This window comes from Petaurus breviceps, unplaced genomic scaffold (genome assembly GCF_028583685.1).
Source record: "Petaurus breviceps papuanus isolate PSGF00001 unplaced genomic scaffold, PetGlider_PUasm1.0 76, whole genome shotgun sequence".
NCBI classification, from domain to species: Eukaryota; Metazoa; Chordata; class Mammalia; order Diprotodontia; family Petauridae; genus Petaurus; species Petaurus breviceps.
The window spans coordinates 54631956-54655555 of record NW_027186473.1 but is presented as its reverse complement, the minus strand read 5'-3'; the positions used below and the strand labels follow the sequence as shown (position 1 = coordinate 54655555).

Below are 23600 nucleotides of genomic sequence, written 5' to 3'. Positions count from 1 at the left end.
AGAAGGTATTTCAAAGGACTATGTGTGATTTAGTAGATGAGTTGGTGAAAAGGCATTTTGAATAGCCAAAACAAGGAATTATCTTTTTTAAGGATAAAATCTTATATAATAATGTTATATGGTCTTAATTCATTATAATATAAAGGATAAAGTCTTATATAATAATGTTATATGGTATCAATTCATTATAATAAATTCCACTGGACACCCAGATCTTTTTGTAGTTGAAGGATTTTGTTGCATTGCTAGAAATATCTTGTATATATTATACCTGGAGAATGAGGTAGAAGATGAAATTAAAAGCTTAAATCAAGAACCATAGTAGTAATGAATTAATGAGGGAAATGTGCTTTGAAGACTATAGGAAAAATGTGGGAATACTTTACAATTAGCTTAACTGTTACTCCTCATCTAAGTTCCTGGATCTTTTTCCTAGTGGTATGGGAGAATTCTTGAAACTTATGACTTTAGGGATTGAAGAGTGGCACCACTTCTTAGTCTTCTGTTTTCAAAATCTTGGAGTTATCTCTAATTATTCCCTCTTCCCTTCCCCCAGTGGTTTTTAGGCACTTAACAGATCTTGATGATTTTATGTCCACATGTGCCAAACTATCCCCTTTTCTATTTTTCTTTTAAAATTTTTATTGATATTCTTTGATAAATCACTCACATTTCAGTTTCTCCTCATTTAAAAATATATGCTTGTTCTCCCTCCTACTTCCCTCATTCTTGAAATAATAATCTTTGTCAAATATTCATAGTCAAGCAAAACAAATTCCCATACTGACCATGGCCAAAAATGAACCTCATTCAGCACATTGAGCCCACCACCTCCCTTTTAAGAGACGAGTCAGTCATTAAATATAATAAACAATGTACTAAGCTTTGGAGATGCAAAGAAAGATAAAAGACAGTCCCTGATCTCAAGGAGCTCATAGCCTAATGGTGGAGACCACATGCAAACAACTTTGTACAAACAAACTCTATATAGGACAAATTGGAAAAATCCAAAGAGGAAAATTGCTTGAATTAAGGAGGATCAGTAAAGGTTTTTTGTAGAAGGTGAGGTATTAACTGGGCTTGAAGGAAGCCATAGAAGCTAGGAGGCAGAGATGGAGAGAGAGAGAGACAGAGAGAGACAGAGAGAGAGACAGAGAGAGACAGAGAGAGAGACAGAGAGAGAGAGAGAGAGAGACAGAGAGAGAGAGACAGAGAGAGAGAGAGAGACAGAGACAGAGAGACAGAGAGAGAGAGAGACAGAGAGAGAGACAGAGAGAGAGAGACAGAGAGACAGAAAGACAGAGAGACAGAGAGAGAGAGACAGAGAGAGAGAGAGAGAGAGAGAGTATTCCTTGTATGAAAAATACCTGGAGTTGGGAACTTGAGTGTCTTGCTCAAGGAGCAGCAAGGAAGCCAATGTCACTGGATTGCAGTATATATGGGGAGGAATAAGGTATAAGAATGTGGAAAGGTAGGGAGGAGTGAGATTATGAAAGGCTTTAAAAGCCAAACCAGGGATTTTATATTTGATCCTCAAGGTGATAGGGGGGCACTGAAGTTTATTGAGTGGTAGGTGGTTGAGGCCTGGGGGTGGTAATGTGTGACATTGTCAGACCTGTGCTCTAGGACATTACTTAGACAGGATCACATGAGTGGAAGATGAACTGGGGGGAGGGGGGGGTGTTGTAACATTGAGATTAACCAGCAGGCCATTGTAGTAGTCCAAGCATGAGGTGATGAAAGTCTGTACCAGTGTGGTTGCAATGTCAGAGGAGAGAAGGGGGTATATTCAAGAGATGCTATTAAAGTAACATTATCAGACCTTGGCACCATATAGAACATGGGGGAGAGAGGGGGAGAAGGTGGGGAGGAAGAGAGAGAAGATCCTAGGGTGGTACCTAGATTGAGAACCTAGGTGACTGGGAGGATGATGGAGAAGGAGAAGGAAGGTAGGAAGAAAGAAGAGTTTGGAGCATTCTTCATTTTTAATCACTTTGTTGTACCAAGTAATTAAATATTTGTTGTTCAGTCATTTCAACTATGTCTGACTTTTTCTGTCCCTATTTTGAGTTTTCTTTGCAAAGATACTGGAGTGATTTGCTATTTGCTTCTCCAGCTCATTTTACAGATGAGAAAACTGGGGCAAATAGGGTTAAGTGACTTGCCCAGGGTCACATAGTAAGTATTTGAGACTGGATTTGAACTCAGGAAGATGTCTCCCTGCCTCCATGTCTGGTACTCTATCCATAGCACTACCTAGCAGTCCCAATCACTAACATCTTTCTCTTCCCTCCTCTGTCCTTGGAATAATGATTTAAAAAAATATGGAAAAAAATATTCAGCAAAGCTAATCAATACAGCAGCCAAAGTATGTGCAGTGTTTCACATCCATAGTCACCCACTTCTTCAAAGAAGGAAAAGAAATGCATTTTCTGAACTTCTCATGTGTTTTTCTCTCTATTTCCACTGGGACCACCAGGTATAAGCAACTGCAAGTACAATCAACTCATTATCACCTACCTAAGCCACTGTAATAGCTTCCTGATATGTCTTTCTACTTCTGCTTCTCCACTTCAGTCTATGTATCATACCAGTGACAGAATGATATTCCTTACATAAAAATCTTTTCTCCTCAGCTCAAAAATCTTCAGTGACTCTCTCTGGTTCACATCCCTTTGCCTGATATTCAAGCTCTCTTCCATCTGTAGCCATCCTCTCTTTCTAGACTTGTTTCTCATTACTACACAACAGACAAATTATCTCAATTTCACCCCTCCCACCCCCCCAAGAAAAAGCAGACAAATCCTACAACACACACAAATGAGTTCTCGACTTCCCTTGCTTTGAGAATCTTTGTTCACGGGGCTCCTGCACATAGAAAACATAGCTCCTCCACACATTTGACAGTTCTGTCCATTGTTTAAAATCCAGATCTTGTGTGACCTCCTCTGTAAAACATTGTCTAACTAACCCAATAGTTAAGAAAAACGAAAACCTCAAAATGATATTTCCCCTCACTCTTAAATGCATTCATCACATTGTCTGTATTTGTATCTTATTCTGTAGCTCCATGAAGACAGGTACTGTTTCTTACCTAGACTTCATTTTTCTCTTTACCCAGCCCAACATTCCATACCATAGATGGTTGATAAATACAGTATTTACCAAATGGATGTATAAGGAAAGGGCAGAGCTGAAGAGCAGATCCTGTCTCAAGTCAAAGGACTTGAGAAGATCATAGGATGACAGGGTCATAGATTTAGTGTTGCCTGTTGTGAGTACTGGAGAAACCTACAATACTTTAGTATTTTGTTACTTGGTGTTATCTGAGCAGACATTCTAAAAATAATTTTAATATGCAGAACCTTTTTTTGTGTTCCTTGCACAATGTCATTTTCCCTGTACTTTGAATATGACATACTCCTGTGTGAAAACTTATTGGAAGTACATGCTTACCACAAGTACAGATTTCCTCATTTATAACCTATACTGATGGGGCGGCTAGGTGGTGCAGTGAATAAAGCACTAGACCCGGAGTCAGGAGGACCTGAGTTCGGATTCGACCTCAGACACTTCACACACACAAAACTAGCCGTGTAACCTTAGGCAAGTTACTTAACCCCAATTGCCCTCTAAAAGGCAAAAATAGACAGACAGACAGACAGACAGATAGATAGATAGATAGATAGATAGATAGATAGATAGATAGATAGATAGATAGATAGATAGATAGATAGATAAAACCTATACTGTTACATTTTCTTATGATCTCTTGGAGCTAGATCCCGTTGCTACAGAATAGGAAAGAAAGCATAATGGTAAAGAGGTCCACTGAAATGGGTAAAGCATTGTTGATTTCCTTTGCATTTGTAGTCCAGTGTTGTTTTTGTTCATAAGAGGAACTTGCCAGAAGTATCTAAACAGATTATGAGAAGCTTGCCATCCGTAAAGGAAGCAATGACTCGGGCACTTTTAAATGTTGAATATTAAATTAAATATTAAATATTGGCTAGAAAAGAAAAGATCTTGGGCGTAAGAGGAGAAACACTTCTCAGATTTTGAGGCAATTTTGTTGTTGTTTTGTCATTAAATAAGGTGTAGCCATTTAAATTCCATTGACACAGACAACTTTTATGAAGTCAGTGTGGAAGCTTTGAAAAATATTCTCCAGCGAACCCCCCTTTCTACTGTGGTAGAGCCAGTTCTCTCATTTGGTTTGATGTACTGGTTTGTACCTATTTTTTAAAGTCTCATAAAGTTTTATGTGGATTTTGGAAATTTGCAATATGTTGTCAATATGAAACAAAACATCTTTTGACAGGCATACATACTTTAAAGAATTGAGTACCAGGGGTGGCTGAATGGTATAGTGAATAGAGCACAGGCCCTGGAGTCAGGAGGACCTGAGTTCAAATCCAGCCTCAGACACTTAACACAAAAACTAGCCGTGTGACCTTGGGCAAGTCACTTAGCCCCAAATTACCCTCCAGAAAAGCAAAAAAAAAAAAAAGAATTGAGTACCAAATAGTACTATAATATATATGGTTTTTGGTTTATTATTCATATGCACCTGGGAGTTTCATTATAACTGGGTTTAGATAAGGATTTGGATTCTTTTTACTTTACAATTACATTGTTAGTTTTAAGAGCTGAATCTGTGAAAATAGAGTGATCAGATAATTTTTTTAACATTTCAATTTATTTTTTATTTTTATTATTCTTTGCTTTTTCAACTTTGAATTCCAAATTCATTCTCCCTTTCTCCCACCTCTCCCATACCCACTGAGAAGGCAAACAATATGATGATCAGATAGTTTTTAAAACAAAATTTTTTTTTCTATTTTAAAATTCAAGAAATTATTTTGTACTATTTTAATGCTATAATTGTTCTTAAATATTCTTAGCAAAATACTTTTATAATAATTCTTTTGGTAAAGCAAGTAAGAATTTGCATTTCATTTGAAACTCAGAATTATAAAATATAACTTTACATGAAGGTATAATAAATCCCCTGCAGTTATAAAACTATGATTGAAAATTATTAATCATTCATTTTTTAAAAAATTTGAGATACCATATAAAATAAGACCATCTCAGAATTCATATTAATGTAAAACTTCCTATGAGAAAAATTGGTTGAAGGGCGGGAAATCATTCATTACTAAAATTGTGAACAATAATTTCCATAGTAGGACTTAGAATGTCAAAATGGGTGGACCTTATTGCTTTCAGAATGAGTTTCTCTTTGGGAAATAATGATTTTAAAATAAGGTATTTGATTCCATTTTAAAATGATATTTAATTATGGTTTCTGTTTCTTTTGACCAATGAAGAAATAGCACCATCTACCAAGGTGTTTTTCAAACCTTTGAAGAAAGTAATGATTCTCTCCAAAGAATTTGTGTGTTCCCCCAGTGTGTATGTGTGTATGTATGTATAACTATATAGATATATGCATATGCTTTCACCCAAGTAAGGAACGGTATGCTACCTTAAGATGTAGCTTCCCTAAATAAATTGATCTTGAAGCCCGGGAGAAACTGCTGATTTTTCTTTTGAGAGGTATAATTTTTTAAGTGTACCTGAGTCCCTCAGATGAGAGTACCAGTGTGCTTGATGAGGATTTTAATGAGAAGATAAAGTTGGCCACCTTTTGTTGAAACTTTTGACTAACACTCAGAAAAGCAGAACTTTCACCAAAGCTTCCAAGTATGGGAAGGTGACAGCGGGGGCTGGAGGCTGCATCTGAGGAGATGCTGGCAGTGGGCAAGGCTGCAGCAGACTAGGGGCTCCTGTGCTGAGAAAAGCACATCTGGACAACTCTTGTGTCCTGGTATTAAGGGCAGGATTTGGACTATCTTTAATCTCATTTGACTTGTTCATCTTCCTTTAAGGATCTCCATAAAGATGCACCGAGTATTCTTTTCAGCCTTTAGTTGGGATTTGCATCAGTAGTCATAAACCTGCTCAAGGGACAAAGGCCTTCTTTCCTTTGAAGTCATTTCCCTCGCTTTTCAAAAGCAGCCTAAAAAGTCTCTCACCCGGGCTTTTTTTTTTTCCTTATAAAAAGGGGGAGGGAGTTGAGTGGTGTTCTCTTAAACTAGTGGTAAAATAAAATTTTCTCTTTGCTGTTTTGAAAGCCATGACTTTTTTTTTTGTAGCTGTATCACTTTAAAAACTTTCTTAAGCCTTCTATTATGCTTTTACAATCAGCTTTTAAGTAAGCCTTTCTGTCTCAAAAAAGCAAAGGTAAAATTTGTGTCCCATAAAAGTGGAAAATTTTATCCAAAGAATCAAACTTGATGTTTTTCAGAAAATTTGTGTTCCCCCTTCCCCTTTCTGTATTTATTTAGAAACTATAGGGAGAGATCATGATTATTTTAAGTTTCCTTTGAAGAGAAAAAATCTGGCTGACATCATCTTATTTCAATGACATTAGTTTCTAAATGTAGCCATGTCAGTGATCTGTAGAAATAGTTGAGAGTAATAGAGGTTAGGTTCCTGCTATAATATAACTAGGTCTTACTTTTGGAACTTTTTGACACAGTGTTACTATGTTATTAGACTTACAAACTCACAATTTGACTTCTTTGCCTTCCAGGGGTTATCACCTGGGCTGTGCTGAACTTCAGGGTCATACTTAACAATTTTGCTGTTAAGTTGGGGGCGGGGATGAAATTTCTGGGGGCCACATGGACAGTCTGCTTTTGTGATCTGAAGACACATCTGCCTTGTGATTATCCCCTTTGCCTTTTCACAATTTCATTTCAATTTCAATTTGACTCTAAAAATGTCTGATGAAGTTTCACAGTTTTGAGTCCCTGAAACATACAAGTCCATTTAGGAAACTGAAAATTTTTATGTTGGTATATCAGAACTAGAGCCCTATGAGCATAATTTTTATCCTGGAGCTAGATGATCAGGAAACATGGGTAAAGAATACTAGATTTGAACACCAAAGAAATACAAATTTTATTTTTCTACCAAGCAAAGAGACTGAGCCATTTCCTCTGAAAAACATTTCTTATACCTGTTCCCCAAATAGGTATCATATCATGTCACTATAGGAAAAGAAGGCTAGGTTTGAAGAATTAGAATCTAAGGTAGGGATATATTATAAGAGACTATTTTGGAAAATAGTGTGAACAGTAAAGGTGAATTCTGAAGAACCACCTCTCCCTTCATTCATACTACCTCTTAAAGTCTTATGCATATTTACTGAGCCATGATTTTGAGTTTACTAAAATAGTGCTTGTGATGTTTATTCAGGCATCCTGGGAATCATAATCTAACTATAAAATACAAACTATGAGAATTTCTTAAATCTTGCTTTATTGCCAAGAAACATTGTTATTTTGGACTGTCTTTCTTGTTCACAAAATTATACTTAGTAAAAGTAATATCTTTTAAAAATACAAAGAAAAGTCAGAGACAGTCTGGGTAGCGGATAGAGATGGCCTCTGTGTCCAGAAAACATAGGTTCAAATTTCACCTCCGACATACATTGTCTATGTGACTCTGGGCAAGTCACTTAACTTCTCAGGACTCCAGGCCGCTTTCCAAGACTGTTGATTGTAGAGGATGTGCTAACCTGCACAGGTAGAGGAGGTTTATTATTAGAAGCTCTCCATACCAATGAAATCACAAGGCTACTTTTTTTTTTATGTCAGAACCTAAAAATAATGTTTCAGAGTTCTGTGTCAAGAAGTGCTGTAGCAGAAAATTGCAGACACTGCCCTTGCACGGCTATTTTTAAATCATGCTTTTTGTTTCATTCATTGACATCTTTGAGTGAGGTGATAAAGTCAAGTATTTCCTTTTAGCTCATTTCCATCCAGCTGTCCTTTGTTGTCTTTAGCCCATAATTAGAATTGTGCATTCACCATCAGCTTTCTCTCCCTAAACTTTTGGCTTTCTGCAGAGGAAACCAGGCACAAAAGTCCCATTCTATCCAGCTACTCCCATAAAATGGTGATTTAAAAAGGAAACAAAAAGGGATAATCGCATCAAAAATATATTCCTTAGAATGTAATGATTTCTACTCTTGATAAAAGGTTACCAATTGATAAAACTAGACAGTAATTTAAAAGACTTGGGTTTTTTTTTTCATGGGATGAAAAAAAACCTGAGAGAGGAATCTAGGAGGAAACTTATGAGGCAAGGAATAATGTATAAGGTAATTTTTAATCTTTGGAGTCAAGATCAGTGTTCCCCAGCACAAGCTAAAGACTGATAAAATATCTGTATTCTCTGCCGTGGAACTTGGAACATACTCTGTAGCCCTAGAAAGTTGGCTAAAGACAATTGTAGCTTCCACACAGAACATGTGTGGTGCTTTAGAAAACATGCCTGATTTGGAATCAGAAAACCTGGGTTAAAATCCCTTAGGCAAGTCATTGAACCTCTTGGACCCAGGTTGATCAGTTGTAAAAATTTGGGGGGGGTTTGATTTGATGACTTCTAAGTTCCTTTCTAAGCTCTAAATTTATGTTTCTATGATTCTTGTCTTTATATCCCCAGTGCTTTAGCAAGGGTCCTATATATAGTAATTCCTTTATGAATGTTTGTGGAATTGAATTTTATTCAGTACAGGGAGCAGGAATCAGTACTTGGAAAGGAGATAGGAGAAGAAGTTATATAGGAAGAAGACCATTTTTGAAAGTTGACAAGATCATAAGAAATGGCAAAGGGAATAGTTTCAGAGAAATCTAGGAAGACTTTTATGAACTGATACATGGTGAAGTGAGTAGAACCAAGAGAACAATATATACTATAACAACAGTTTTGTACAAAGGGATAATTCATAAAGACTTAAGAACTCTAATCAATATAATAATCATGACTCTAGAAAACTGATGATGAAGAATGTTTCCTACCTACTAACAGAGAGGTGATGAATATTTTTTTTTTGTTGGACTATCCTTCCTCCTTCTGGGGTGGGGGTAGGGAAAGAAGGTAGGAAAGAAAGAAAATGCTTGTTAATTTTTGAAAGTAAAATTTAATTTTTAGAGTTAGCATGGACTTCGCTAGCCATCTATTTCAACATGTTACTGTCCCTTGCTACAATATACCCAACAAGTCATCTAGTCTCTGCTAGGACAGGGGAATGAGCCACTTCCTTCCCAAGGAATCAAAAAACTCCAAGCAAGTTTTACATAACAAATCTAAAATTGCCTCTTGACTGCATGTACCCATTGCTCCTGGTTTTCCCTCTGAGGCCAAACAGAATGAGTAATAGTCTAAGCACCCCTTGTCCTGCACCCTCATTTGGCGTGAATTTGAATCCTCTAGTTTGCCAATGTCCTTTCTAAAATGTGGTGCTCCGAATTGAAAGTAGATGACATCTAGATGATAGTTTGATAGGCTTTAAGTAGATTAAGATCTGCAATGGTAAAAGTTTTATGAACTGGTTTACAAAAGATGTTTCTCTGGTGCTGGTTTGTAGTCCAACAACTGGGGGGAAAAACAGAAGCAAAAAACTAGGCAAGATTAATTCTGCTGTGTTAGAATCATAGAGTCTCAGCGTTAGAAGGGCTCTTATGGACCTTCTAGTATCATCTCATTGTCCAGGCTCTTCCTGAAGGCCTCTCTATTGGATCCCTTAATACTCTTCATTTGGCTTCCTCGTGCTTCAAGTGGCAGATTCCTCCTTTTTTCAACCAGGTATATGGGAATGGAACTTCAAAGCCTCTGATAGAGCATCCTTAGATCCAGCTTTCCCCCATCCCTGTGGATTAGGCAGTGTCAAGTTTACCTTTGTTGTCTAATGTAGCATTTAAATCAAGGAACCAGAGACTTTAAAATTTACAGTGTTGCGTATCAACTCACTTGTGCAGAGTACTTTTTGCCTTTTACCCTGGAGTATGAAGGTAGAGAGGAATACTTTCTTTAACAAGTCATTTTCTGAGCATAGAGTTTACAGAATGATAGAATTGAAAGGAAACCTAGGAATTCACTCTGTTTTTCACTGGTTTTAAGGCAGCTTACTTTATTCAGGATACGTTGATTATTCATGCAACCACATTTGTTAGAGCGTTGCCTAGATGAGATGACTTAATTACCACATATCTTTTTGGTGGTCTTCTGGTTTTATTTGAACAATGACTATTTGTAGTTTGGGTTCACATCAGTTAACAGATATTACATAAGAATTAACTAAGATTGATATAGATTTTATTTTTTTATCCTGGAAAAAAATGTGGAAAAATTTTCCTATCTCCTGCCTCCTGCTACCTCATACTTTCTACTTATCTGCATTTTACCAGCCCACTGGCTTTTTAGAGTATGACTAAAAACAATTTATATTAAGATTTTATCTTATTGTAACTTACTCTCCCTTTAGTGTAGCAACCTGTATTGGCATGTACTCTCTGTAGAGTGGAAAGTTGAAAAAAAAAAAAAGCAAGGGGAAGGAGGAAGCAAACCTATAAGGACATTCCATCAAGCAGTTTTATAGAGTTTGGAAGTCATCAGCAGCAGATTTCTTGCTCAGCCTCCACTATTTTTATTGTGTAAGGTATGATAGGGCACCTGATACAAAGGCCAGGTCTTACTCTGAAATGTGTTGAAACTGAAGGAAGGGCAACCTGAATTTTAGAATCAGGAGCCTATATCTATATGTCATCTCATCAAGAAGCTTGTTTTTATATCTTTCAGACAGTGCCTTTCACTTGTACTCTGAATGTTTTTTATTTCTTTTTTTAAGAGTGTTGGTTCCAGGAAGGTGATTTTTGCTCTGATGTATTTAGCTTGGTCTTAGGGCTAGGACATTTAAACTTTCAACAATTACTTGGTAATCAAGGAAGGGGTCCAGTTGCACAGATTATTTGAGATTAAGCAAGGTCTGGTCTATAAAATAAAGCCATGCCTTTGAGTTTGGATGAAACATGAAATTGGACTAGCATGATTTCATTTTGTTGAATTGTGCATTGAAGATGCATGCAAACAACTAGAATCAAATAGTATAATTTTGAAAAAATCTTTTTATACACAAAAACCCTAGATTCATTTTAATCAAATTGTTCTTTTCCCTGAAGGTGAAATGACCACTCCTCGAGTTATTTTGACTGGCCATGACTATGAGATCACTTGTGCTACAGTTTGTGCTGAACTTGGCCTAGTAATAAGTGGTTCTAAAGGTAAGAGTAATGGTTACCTGCCCCGCTATGTCTGTTTCTTTGTGTTTTTTAGCGATTATGACCCTATGAATTTTTCACATTTCTCTGAAGCAGACACAAGGAGCACCATATTACCTCTGTTGGATTCTCCCTGAATTCCCTGGGAATGGCCTATGGCATGGCTAGACTCCTGCCCTGACCAATTCTAGTCACCACATACCAGAACTAGTCTGGCAGTAGGAGGAGAAAGATACACTTAAGTTTATTTAGATGCCTCGATGTGATCACTCTCTTGTTCATTGTTGTATCCCAAACAATATCCAATAAGTCAGTAGAAAAATTAGAAACATAACTTCACAACTTCCAGTTTGTTACTTTTTCTACTAGAGAGTAAGTTACCTCTTACAAGATTTACAAGCCAGTTTTCTTTCTCTTCATTGAACTTGCTGAAAAGGGTAGCCTTGACGTAATCAGCTTAGCCATGTTCTCAGTTGAAAGAGTCTGCCCCAGCTGGGTTGTTTTCAGAATCATTTATTAATAATTTAGGGGCTTGTGTGCAAAATGAGCCCATAGTCCATAACCATGAAGTGCAGTACTTATTGGTGATAGGAGTACTATGGCTATCAGATTTTTTTTTCTCTTATTTCTAAGCCTTAATCATTTAATTCATTCTGAGGAAGCAAAAGTTCTTGGTCTGTATGGGAATGGAGTTAGATTATAAATCAAACTTTACAAATTGGTTATTTCTGATTGGGGGAAATTAAAAACTTACAGACTTTACTGTAGTTAAAGGAAAAGCTAGGGAGAGTCACAATTTCTATGATACATGCTTTTTACTAAAAAAAAATTGGGGGGGCAAAAATAATTGTTATTCTCATCAAAGTAAACTCAGTATATTATCAAAATAGCGAGCAACCCTCTATGTCCACTTTTCTGTCTTGGGTCAAAAATTTTGTATTTTGCTGTGTCTTTATATCAGGGCGACTAAGTGGCACAGTAGATAGAGTGCTGGACCTGAAGTCAAGAAGACTCATCTTCCTGAGTTCAAATCCAGCCACAGACATTCACTGAGTGACCCTGGACAGATCACTTAACCGTGTTTGCCTCAGTTTGCCTCATCTGTAGAATGAGCTTGGAGAAGGAAATGGCAAACCACTCCAGCATCTTAGACAAGAAAACTCCAAATAGGATCACAGGAAGTTAGATGTGACTGAACAACAATAACTACTACACATCATGTGGCCCTTGAGTAATCCAGTCAGGGCAAGAACACTGCATTATCTTCTGTCACTTGTACCTTCCTAATTTAAATAAGACTTTGTTCCTCACATAAACATTTCTTAAGTATCTAGTATTGCACTCTACACATAGTATGTACCCATTCATACTCACTGAATTCTTCCTCACTTCACTATTTCTACAGACAAAGTGAATTATTTGTTACTTAGGTTTACACTGCTGGATTTTATTAAATCAATATGAATTATTAAAGTATTTTTAAACCAACCACTAAGTGGCTAACATTAACACTAGTTTTATCAAACCCGTCCTTTTCTTACCCTTTTCAAAGTTCAGTCCCATAAACAACCATGAATTGCTACAGGGGGAGAAAATAATTAGGCTACTTGCTTGGAAGCCACAAGAGTGAAATCTGGGATCTGGGAGATCCGCAGTTAAGAAGGCAGACACTTTGGTGGTTGGTTTTAGACATTTTTTTTTTTGGAGGGGGGAAGGCAAGGCAATTGGGGTTAAGTGACTTGCCCAGTGTCACACAGCTAGTAAATATGTCAAGTGTCTAAGGCTGGATTTGAACTCCAGTCCTCCTGACTCTAGGACTGGTGCTTTATTTACTGTGCCAAGTAGCAACCCCTGTTCATGCATTTTCAAAGGTACAGGGAACAAAGGAAGCAGTAGCAAGAAATCCTGTCTAGACTTGCCTGATGACGTATTAGGAAGATATCTTTGTGATAGGAGGAAACCAAAAGAGAGAAGAGTTGAAGTATGAGAAGTCTCTTCAAGGGGCAACTGATTAGCAACAGCTAAAAAGCTGATTGTACATGAGAAATTAGGGGTGTAAAGTGAAATGGAAGATTTAGGGAGACAAGAATTACTGCCTTGGGTGTAACCTGTGGGCTCACTAGTCTAAAATCTGGTGCCCATATGACTGAACACCAGGCTGACAGCAGGTTAAGTATCACCTTTTTTAGTATCAAGTATGGGTTGGTCCTACATAAAGTTCAAAGCCTTTTTGGAATACATTTATAGATTATTCCTCGAAATAGTGGATTCAGTGAGCTTATTGTGTGATTTGTGAGGAAAATGCAGAACTTTTGTGAATAGGACATAGAAGATAGCTCTAACAGGGACCTAGATGAAGGCAGTGGTACCCTTAAAAGGACTCAGAAACAAGGGTTTCACAAAATAATTTAGATGTAAAGTGCTTTGGGGTTTTTTTTTAGTTTTTTGTTTTGGTTTGGTTTTAATGTATATAGTCTTCTAAAACCCTATTCAACTTTAAACCTGTCAAGGTTCAAATCAGGCTTGGTTTCAATTTGGCTGCATTCAAAAGAAAAATGTAACTCTTAATTTTGCTGAAGGGTTTCAGAAAATTATCTTGAGTTTGCAGGAGGAGCAGTACTGTAATGCTTTAAGGAATGACTCCTTTGCCATTCTGTTCACTACTACTTTAAGTGATTATAATCACATTTTAAATTAATCTAAGCAGTCTGCCTTACTACCTATCCTTTCTTTTGAAAAGAGATTATTGACATTCTGCTGCAGGCGACTGTGAGATATCATTCATATTTTTCACTTCTCTTCTTTCTTCAGAAGGACCATGTCTCATACATTCTATGAATGGAGACTTGTTAAGGACCCTGGAGGGAGCTGAAAACTGCTTGAGACCAAAACTCATACAGGCTTCAAGAGAGGGTCACTGTGTCATATACTATGAAAATGGCATCTTCTGTATATTCAGTGTGAATGGAAAACTTCAGGCCACCATGGAAATGGATGACAATATCAGGGTGAGTGTTCAGAATGTTCTTTCACCAGCCCAGGTATCATATATAGGTGTGTTTCAAATAAGCAAGGAGGGGAGAATGTTTATAGGAGAAGCTTGAAAGTTCTGGGATTGTTGAGAAGTAAAAGAATTAGGTAGTTGTACTTCAGGCCTGGACTTCCAGAGACCACAGTACTTGTGTCAGCTGTGTTAACCACATCAAAGGGAATTCTTTGTACCCAAGATAATTTCAGAAGTGCAGACATGGAGCTTCAGCAGTTAGATTTACTTAACAGGTGGTAAAATGGTGCTGGATTGTTCTGAGCATCTCTGCCCAGATTTCCTTAGGTAAAGTTCATTGGTTGTTTTTCTAAATTAGCACAAAGAGGTAAAAAGACATTATGTCTCTAGTGAGACAGGCTTTAAAAAAAGCACCCCAACACGTCTCAGATTTGTGCCCCTTTCTCTTCACTTCACCACCACCATAGTACTGATCTTCACTACCTCACATTTGGACTTTTGCGATAGACTCAAAAAGTGGTCTCCAAGTTTATAGTCTTAAGTCTTTATAGTTTTAAGCCTCTTCTCTTTCCAATCTATCTGCTACACAGCTGCCAACATCTTAACTCTTTTGTGACTGTCTACCACGTGGTACCTCTACTTTTCTTCTCACTCTCTTCTAAACTGTCTGCAGTCTGACTTCTGACGTCATCTAACCTAATCCTCATGCTTCTCGACCTCTCTGTAGCATTTGACATTGTTGTTCACCTTTTCCTAGATATCTCTCCTTTTTTAGGTTATGACACGATGCTCTGTCCTGCTTCTTCTATGTCTCTCACCCTTCCTCAATAGGCTTTGCTTGTTCTTTATGTCATATCTGTGAGTGTGTCCCTCAAGGGTCTCTCTTTGGTCCTTTTAGCTTTTCCCTTGACATTTTTCTCCCTTGTGATCTCATCAATTCACTTGGGTTCTATTCTCTTCTCTATACAAATGATTCTGAGCTTTCCATATAATCAGTCCTAGGCTTGAGTTCCAAATCACCAACTGCCTTTTGGCTACTTAGAACTGAATGTCCCAAAGTCAACTCAATTTCAGTTTGTCCAAAATAGAATTCATTGTGTTTCCCCAAATCCTTCTGTCTTCAGAAATTCCCAGTTATTAAGGGTACCATCATTTTTCCAGTCACCCAGCCTTTTGCAGTCTCAATGTCATTCTTAATTCTTCATGCCTCCTTAGATCAATTCCATTGCCAAAACTCGTTTCTACCTTCACAACACCCCTTGTATACATCTTCTCTCTACTCACACAGTCATGACCCTAGTTCAAGGCCTCATCTCTCACCTTGCCTATTGCAGTAACCTTTTCTTTGGTCTTCCTGTCTGAGGTCTCCCTCCACCCCAAACCATCCCCCACTCAGCTGCGAAAGGGATTCTTCTAACCGCATACCCTCTACTCACTCAACTCCGGTAAGTCCCTGCTGCCTTTAGGAAAAAATATCTCTATCTGGCACTCTTCATAACTTCATCCCTTCCTACCTTTCCAGTCGTCTTATGCCTTTTTTTCCCGTTCACATGTTCTTTGATCCAACTACATTGGCCAAATTGCCCCTTCACTCATGACACTCCCATCTCCATATGTTTTCACTGGCTGTCCCTCATTCTTGGAATACTCTGCCTCTGTCCCCTAGCTTCCCTCAAGACTCAATTCAGACCTTGCCCTGTATGCTTGTTCCCTGCTTTCTGTCTGTTCTTCATGAATCTTGCAGGTACTTATTTGTACTTGTCATCTTCAGCTTTTGGGGACTATGAGTTCTTTGAAAATGGAGTGGTTTTTGCCTCTCTTTGTATTCATTATGCCTGGCACATGATAAGCGTTTATTAAATGCTTCTGGACTGACAAATCTGGCCAAGCCTCTTCTTCTGCTAAACCAGCTTCGGGAGCTTGCATCCACATTTCAGGCAGACTGTGCTGTGTTCTGCATTTTCACTCTTCAGTGTAATTGTTATTCCTAAGGTAATAGTCTCTCTGATAAAGCCCATTTCTATCAGCTTGGAAAGCAGTCTCTCACAGTATATGGGATGCAAACACATTAGGAGTTAATGATGTGTTCAACAAAAAAAAAATTAATTCATAGGATCATAGATTTCAAGATGACAGAGACTGGCCACCAGGTCCAACCTCTCATCTTACAGGTGATGAAAACTGAGGTACAGAGAGATTAAGTCATCTGCTCAGGGTCCCAGAGGCCTCGGAGGCAAGATCTGAAATCAGGCCTCTGACTCCATACCTAAGAGGGACATTGTTTCTAGGAATAAGCAAGTGACTACACTCTGCAAGTGTTGTGATTAGTTCTGGGTGCCAGTTTGGAAATGATGTTGAGAAGTTGGAGGGTAATCAGGGTGGTCATATGAAGATCAGGTGAAAGAGCTGGATCTTGTTTAGCATTGGAGAAAACCTGGTGGTGGGGGCATGATAGCTCTCTTCAAGCACCCCGTGTAAGAGGGAATAACAACAACAGTAATAACAGTATGACTTAACATTTATTTAGCATTCCAGGTTTTGCCACCTATTTTATCTCATTCTGTTCTCAACAATGGGGGTGGGGGAGGTGCTGTTTTTATCCCCATTTTACAGATGAGGAAAAGACAGAGGCGTGTCTCTGTACATAGACTTCAGTGACATGCCAGACTCACATATCTAGTCAGCATCAGAGGCAAGCCTGACACGCAGTGCCTGACTGTAGTGCTCTATCCTCTTTGCTCCCTAGTCCCAAGTTTCTGGTGGGCCCCTGAATGCAAGTAAAAGAGGCAACATTAAGCTTGATGTTAGGAGAAACTTGGTCAGTGAGAGCTGTCCAGAAGGATAATGGGCTGCCTTGGGGAAGGCAGTGAAGTTTCCTCAGAGGATATCTCCAAGCAGAGGCTAGATGACCATCAGTCAAGAATGGCATAGACAGCATTCTTTTGGGGCTGTGTATTGGAGTCGATAGCTACTAAGGAAGGGCCTTTCCAACTCGAAAGGTCTGTATTCCATCCACAGGATGCAGAAGCTTACATCTACGGTGACATTTGGGGGAGAGGGGTAATGATAAAGCTAAGGAAGGAAGAAGGAGGACCTGAGAGGTAGGAAAATGGCCCTAGGGGTAGAGGGAGAATTATTGCTTCTCCTTTATCTTTTCCATTTTATTCCTTGGTTTTCTTCCTCTTACCTCTCTCCATTCCACAAACCCAGCTTCCCAGATATTCTCTTCTCTATTATTTTTTCCACCTTTCTCATAATACTTCATTTAAACCAAGTACACATCAGAGGGTTTTTCTTCCTTTACAATCATAATGTCGATAATCTGTCACTTTCAGTTCCGATTATGTTGTCAGCTGGGTTGATAAATCTGTAAAATATCTCAAAATCCCTTGCTGACTGAAACAATTTCTAGAGTGTTTCAGTTAGTACCAAAGGCTTAAAGAAGGTGCCTTTGGCAATAGCAGTTGTACACTGGGCACCTACCTTTCTTTTCCTTTCTCCTTCCCTTCCTTCCGCCTGTTTTTCCCCTCTCCGGCATTTCCCGTTGGATTTTAGGCTTAAACAATTCATGGCCTTTTCCCCAGAACTTCTGCACTTTATCATGCTAACCTGCAAGTGGCAACTGTGTGATTAAAGTCACTGTGCTGAAAATGAGCTTTACCTGCCCTGGAGACTGACACTTTCACTGTTCACTGCCTGGGGGAAATTAGGGAAAAAAGAAAATGAGCAGGCATGTTTGAGTGCAGTGCTCTGAATCCCTGAGCAAAGTTCTCAGACCCCTTCCCATGTATGGACTCAGACTGGGGACCAAGGAAGCAAATTAGTCATGAGCTGGGAACTGAATTCCTTTCTCTGAGAGTGGGCCAGGAAACATGCCCTGGGGAGGCTGGCTAATCAGTGCTTCCCACCTGTTTTTATTTTAAATGCTGTATTGCTCCATGTCACTTTGGTTAATAGCATATCACAGCACATCAACTGTGCAATGTTTAGATGTCTTAATGAATAACTTAGATTTAAGGAGGCAGCCTGCACAAATCAGTAAAGTTGTTTTATCTGAAACAGAGGCTATCCACTATTTCACCCACAGGAACTCGTTTATTTTTCTTTCCTGAGACCATGTTTTGAAATGTGGAAGTCCCCAGCAGACTGCCACAGCCACACTGGTGACAGCTTCCCATTAGAAGCAGCAGTGCCTTCTTGAGAACCAGATGAGTCGTAACATTTATCCAAAGTGCCTAGGCTTTCTGTGGGTGAAACTACACTGGGGACCCCACTTCAAATTCCGAGTTGGTCATGTTCAATAAGTAAGGTGCAAGTACTGTATTAGTTGCTCATTTAGGGTGGAATCCTTGACCCTCACCATGCTACAACTTTCATTTAGGTCCCTCACCCTTTGAAGTACCTCAACAGAGGTGATCAGCCATCAAAGAAATTGCAAGGGCTTTTGGGGGAAAAAACAAAACAAAAACACCCCAACAAGTATTATTTTTTTTCCTCCTTCTCAAGCATATAACTTACAGAAATAATGTGGAGAAACTTATTGTCTCAAAAACCCATTTATTTGACCAAAATCACTAAGTTGCTTAGATAGATCAAAGGGTTAAAGATTAATGGTTTTAATTTATCTTTTAATATATAGCATTTCTCTAATAAAAAGCCCCAAGTATAAAACTCATGTGAACCACAACCAGAAGGTTAATGGATTTTCATCAGCAGAATTTTATAAGTGTAGCAAATAATGATTTGTCACGGTCCTCATTGCAATTTCCAAAGAGCCTCAGGAGATTGCCATTTGCAAGATGAAGGAAAAGTACATTTATTTTATTTCTAATGAAAAAAAAATTTAATATTTGCATTTTGTTTAAGAGATGTGGTTATAGGATACACTCTTTATGTAGCAGTCCTTCACCTGTCTTACTGTTATTTGTAATAGAATTTTTTTTGAGAATATGGTTCAGTAATTTAAAAAAAGAAACTACCAGTCTTTGTGCCAAATTTAGTTTTTTCAAAGGGCAGACTATAGATGTTTTTTCACTGTTTTCTTTCTTATAACCATAGTAAACCTCATAGTCTGGGTTGTTTAGGGCATACATACTATATGCTCTAAAGGAGGAACATGGGTTTGTTTGTTTTTGTGTCGAGAAATTCTGTACTATGACATGTATTTAATCGGAGGCTCAAATTAACAGCCCTACATCAGGAGAGCAGTTTTTCATCCCTCCTCAGGGTGTGCAAATATTAAATCTGAGATGCCCAGATGCCAGTTAGATTATTAAAAACAGCATTAGAAAGGATGGCTTTGAGGGAAGTGGGGGGGGAAGGGGGCAAAATATTATATGATTACATTTTACATGGCCACCCTCTTGGGGCAGTGCCAGCATTCAGAGCTCTGGCATCATCTCAGGGCTTTGAACTTTGCCAGGCAGGAATAAGGAAGGGAGGAGTCCATACTCTCATGGATGCTCTGGGATTTCATTTTAGAGTCCTTACAGTTGAGGGGACTCAAGATTCTGTACCTCATTAGGCAAATAAGTCTGGGAAAGTCAGCTCATAAGCCTGTTGGAAAGATGTGCGAAAAGCATCCTTCTCTAGCCAGAGAAGAGCTCCTTATCCCTTATTCTCTCCTCCTTTGCACCAACATTTGATAAAGAACATCCATCCTTAAAACACCTTCTCTTCACCTATGATATACTTTCCCAACAAAGTATTATCTTGTTTCATAGCCAGACCCCATGTAGTGAAAGTGGAGGAAAAAAATCCAGCTAAACTTGGAGTTACAAGACTCAAATTTCATCCTGCTCTGTCAGTTATACCTTTATATACTTAGACAAGTCACTTCGCATCTCAGTTTCCCCATTTGTAAAAATTGGGGGTAGATTAGAGGAGCTCCAAAGATCACCCCACCTCGAACCTGCACCGTCCTCACTCCACTTCCTTACTTCTCAATCCCTTTCAGGGCAGCTTCTCTCTCTCCAGGTTGTCCCTCCTGGCCAGGTGCTCATCCTATTGGGCTCTCCTCCTAACTGTCTATAAAACCATTCACTCACTTTGCTTTCTTCTTCCGTTTTCTATGTAAGGGTGTTCTGCTCATTAGGCCCTCTTCTGTTCTTTCTGTGAACTCTTTTTGTGAACCTGTCCTCTTCAAATTATCTCTAAACACTTAACTCTTATCTATATATCCAACTCTTAATCTGTTTCCTCTTAAACACTCCAATTCCCCCGTCTCTGAGAAGTCCAAAATAACTTTCCTCTCCTTCCCCCCTACCCTTTTGATACTTATCTCCCATCCATTCCCTTCTCCTCTCTCCATTCTTAAGGTTATTACCCTAGTTCAGGCCCTTATCACTTCTTGTCTGTATTGTTGCAGTAGCCTTCTTATTGGTGTTCATCTTCCATATTCTTCCTAAAAGTCTTCACAGCTTCCCTGTTGCCTCAAGGATAAATATATATATATATATTCCTTAGCCTGGCATTTAAAGCTAGCCACAATCTGATTCAACATTCAATTTCCAGTCAAGTACAGACTGGATATTGGCTGTTTTCTAACCTCATCATTCCACCTTCTTTCTCTGACTTTGCACATCCCATACCTGAAATGCACTTAATCTCTTATCATCCCTACATAGCTTCCTTCTAGGGTTAGCTTAGATGCCATCTCTCCTGATCCTGATGGAACACTTTAATCCTAAGACTATCTGATGTTCAGTCAGTTGTGTCTGATTCTTTGTGACCTTGTGGACCATGGAACACCATTGCTGTTCATGGGGTTTTCTTGGCAAAGATACTGGAGTGGTTTAGCATTTCCTGCTCCAGTGAATAAAGACAAACAAAAATTAAATGACTTGCCCAGGGTCACACAGCCAGTATTTGAACGTGTCTTCCCAACTTCTGGCCCAGTTTTTTATCCACTGAGCCACCTAGCTTCCCCCTGTTATCTTGTTGATTTCTGTTTATATCTCATCCCAGTAGAATATAAGCTCCTTGAGGACCGATCCTGTTTGTCTTTTTGTCTCCAGAACCCACTGATCCCCAAAAAGAACTTTGAACACTGTTCTTAGAATTGAGATTCCTTAGTGCCCTTTCCTCCTGAGGAAAAAAGCACATTTGAAACACTGCACTACCAACATTTCCCTATTTCAGATTTTTAAATAAGAGTCTGGGAAGTCCTACACATAAATATTTCTTATGAATCGTGGACTTTTGAAAAATCTTTTTATAACCTCATCATGGATCTACCAAACTCCCCCTGGGCAACCTTGGGCAAGTCATTTCACCTCTGGGGCCTGACTTGCCCATCAGTAATATGAAAAAGTTGGACTAGATTGTCTCTACTTCAAATCTAACATACTCCAAATTATAAATTCTACAATGTTCTGTAATGGAAGAAATTTTATAGCTGTGAACCCTATTAGGCAACTAGGTGGCACATGGCAAGAGCACTGGACTTGAAGTCAGGAAGAGCCAAGTTCAAGTCTGCTCCCAGACCTTACTAGCTGCTGCATGACTCTGGGCTAACCTCTGTCTGCCTGTTTTCTTATCTGTAAAATAGGGATAATATAGTAGGTATGTCCCAGCACTGTTGCGAGATACTTGTAAAGTGCTTAGGATGATTCCCAGAACACAGATGCTACCTATATAAATGATAACTTTTGTTATTATTAATCTGAAGATGAGGCTGGAGTTATATTTAATATATTTATATTCAAAATGTTGATGTCATCCTATACCCACAGGCCATCCAGTTAAGTCGTGATGGCCAGTATTTGCTCACAGGAGGAGACAATGGAGTTGTCATGGTGTGGCAGGTGTGCGACCTCAAACAACTCTTCGCTTACCCAGGGTGTGATGCTGGAATTCGGTCCATGGCCTTGTCTTATGATCAAAGGTAAAATTTTACATATCAATAAGCATTACTATTAAATTTAACTCTGATAAATCAAAATTGTTACATTATTCAAATTTGTGCAATTAATGTCATTCCATTATTTGGTCTCCAAAGGACAGTATATAGAAAGTAGAGTGCATTTTCTTCACTGATAGTCTTAACAGCTCTACTAAGAGGCTGAGCCTTTAGAAGAAAGCAAGACATAAGCAATGGCCACAAAACAGATCACTTTGCTATTACTATTATGCCTTTTGGTGGCTTCACCTAGGGGGTTTGTTTCATTAGCTTTTGTACCTTTGACAAAGTCACTTCATGGCTCCATTTAGGACTCATCATGATTTCTTCCACTGCCCTGTCAATTTCTGAGGAACTAAAACCAGATCATGTGTATAAAGAAAAGTTGAGTCATCCTACCTGGAACTGAAGCTGTTATTCTGATGAGATGTGGGCAAGAGGCTTTTCAGCAAGGAAATCCTTCTCTTTTTTAGAATTGGGTCAGATGTTACTCCTTCCTAGCATTGAATGGGAAAGGAATACTGTACTTCCCCAGTTCTAAGCAAATAATTTTCTTGGGGCTCAGCATCACTAGGATTCAAGTCCTAACTGACATTTACTGCGTGTGTGACCATGGGCCAGATGGTTGATTTTGACTAGTGCCAACAAACTGAGCAAGAAACATTGGAGAATTCCAAGCCTAACTCAGTGTTTGTACTTTCCCAGGTGCATCATGACCGGCATGGCGTCTGGGAGCATAGTGCTTTTCTACAATGACTTTAACCGATGGCATCATGAATACCAAACCCGATACTGAAAATGAAAATCAGATTGAACTAGCACTGGCGACAGGACTTCAGACATAGAAAGCAATGTCTTGCCATTGTTCTCTTTCTAAATAGCTATCCCACCTGAATGTAACTTAAATTTGCTCAAACAACAAAATATTTTTTAAAGTTAATTGCTATTTTTGTAGACTTTGCTCGACTTTTTTGGGGGAAGGGCAGAGAAGCAGAAAACTGGCTGCTGGGTTCTCTAGTTACAAAATCTATATTTTTAGTCATAATTAGAAGTCTATTTTCACCAATTATAGAAAAAAACTACAATAAAGTGAGTTAAGCCACTATTATAGATTATATTATGAAGAAATGCATTTCTCCATTTAAAGCTTTATCTATAATCTTGAAAAATATGATTTTAACAATGGGGAAATGGGTTATAATGCTGGGGTATGGGGATTTTAATCTGTGCTATCTGTACTAGACTTTGTGTTTTGTTCTTTTCCAAATGATTGTATTTCTTGAGCACTGAAGTTTCTGGAATTTAAATAATAATATTTAAATTATGGTAATTGTAATTTAAAATTTGATGATGAATCATTTCCATTGATATTCAAGCATGTTTCTAAAGGCTTAGACAATTAGGTTTTGGCGAGATCGGAAGAGCACACGGGTTGGTGTTTTTTTTTTGTTGGGGGGGGGAGAAGAGAAACATTAAGAGGATGGGATAGTTGGAAAGTAGTAAAGGGGGTAAGATCTAATATTTTTTGTTCATTTTTAATTGAAGGACACAAAAAAAAATC

General features: G+C 38.4%; 1 protein-coding gene across 2 annotated transcripts in view; it reads left to right on the top strand.

The window, feature by feature from the left end:
- The window catches only part of LRBA (LPS responsive beige-like anchor protein), a 737508-nt gene extending 714063 nt beyond the window's left edge, over nucleotides 1–23445 (top strand). For both annotated transcript variants that reach the window (XM_069105500.1, XM_069105498.1), the window contains exons 41-44: nucleotides 11037–11138; nucleotides 13947–14143; nucleotides 21873–22024; nucleotides 22745–23445. In XM_069105500.1, the coding sequence (XP_068961601.1) occupies nucleotides 11037–11138; nucleotides 13947–14143; nucleotides 21873–22024; nucleotides 22745–22835 (542 nt within the window). In that variant the 3' untranslated portion in view covers nucleotides 22836–23445. The remainder of the gene's footprint in view (nucleotides 1–11036; nucleotides 11139–13946; nucleotides 14144–21872; nucleotides 22025–22744) is intronic.
- The last annotated feature ends 155 nt before the right edge of the window (nucleotides 23446–23600 follow it).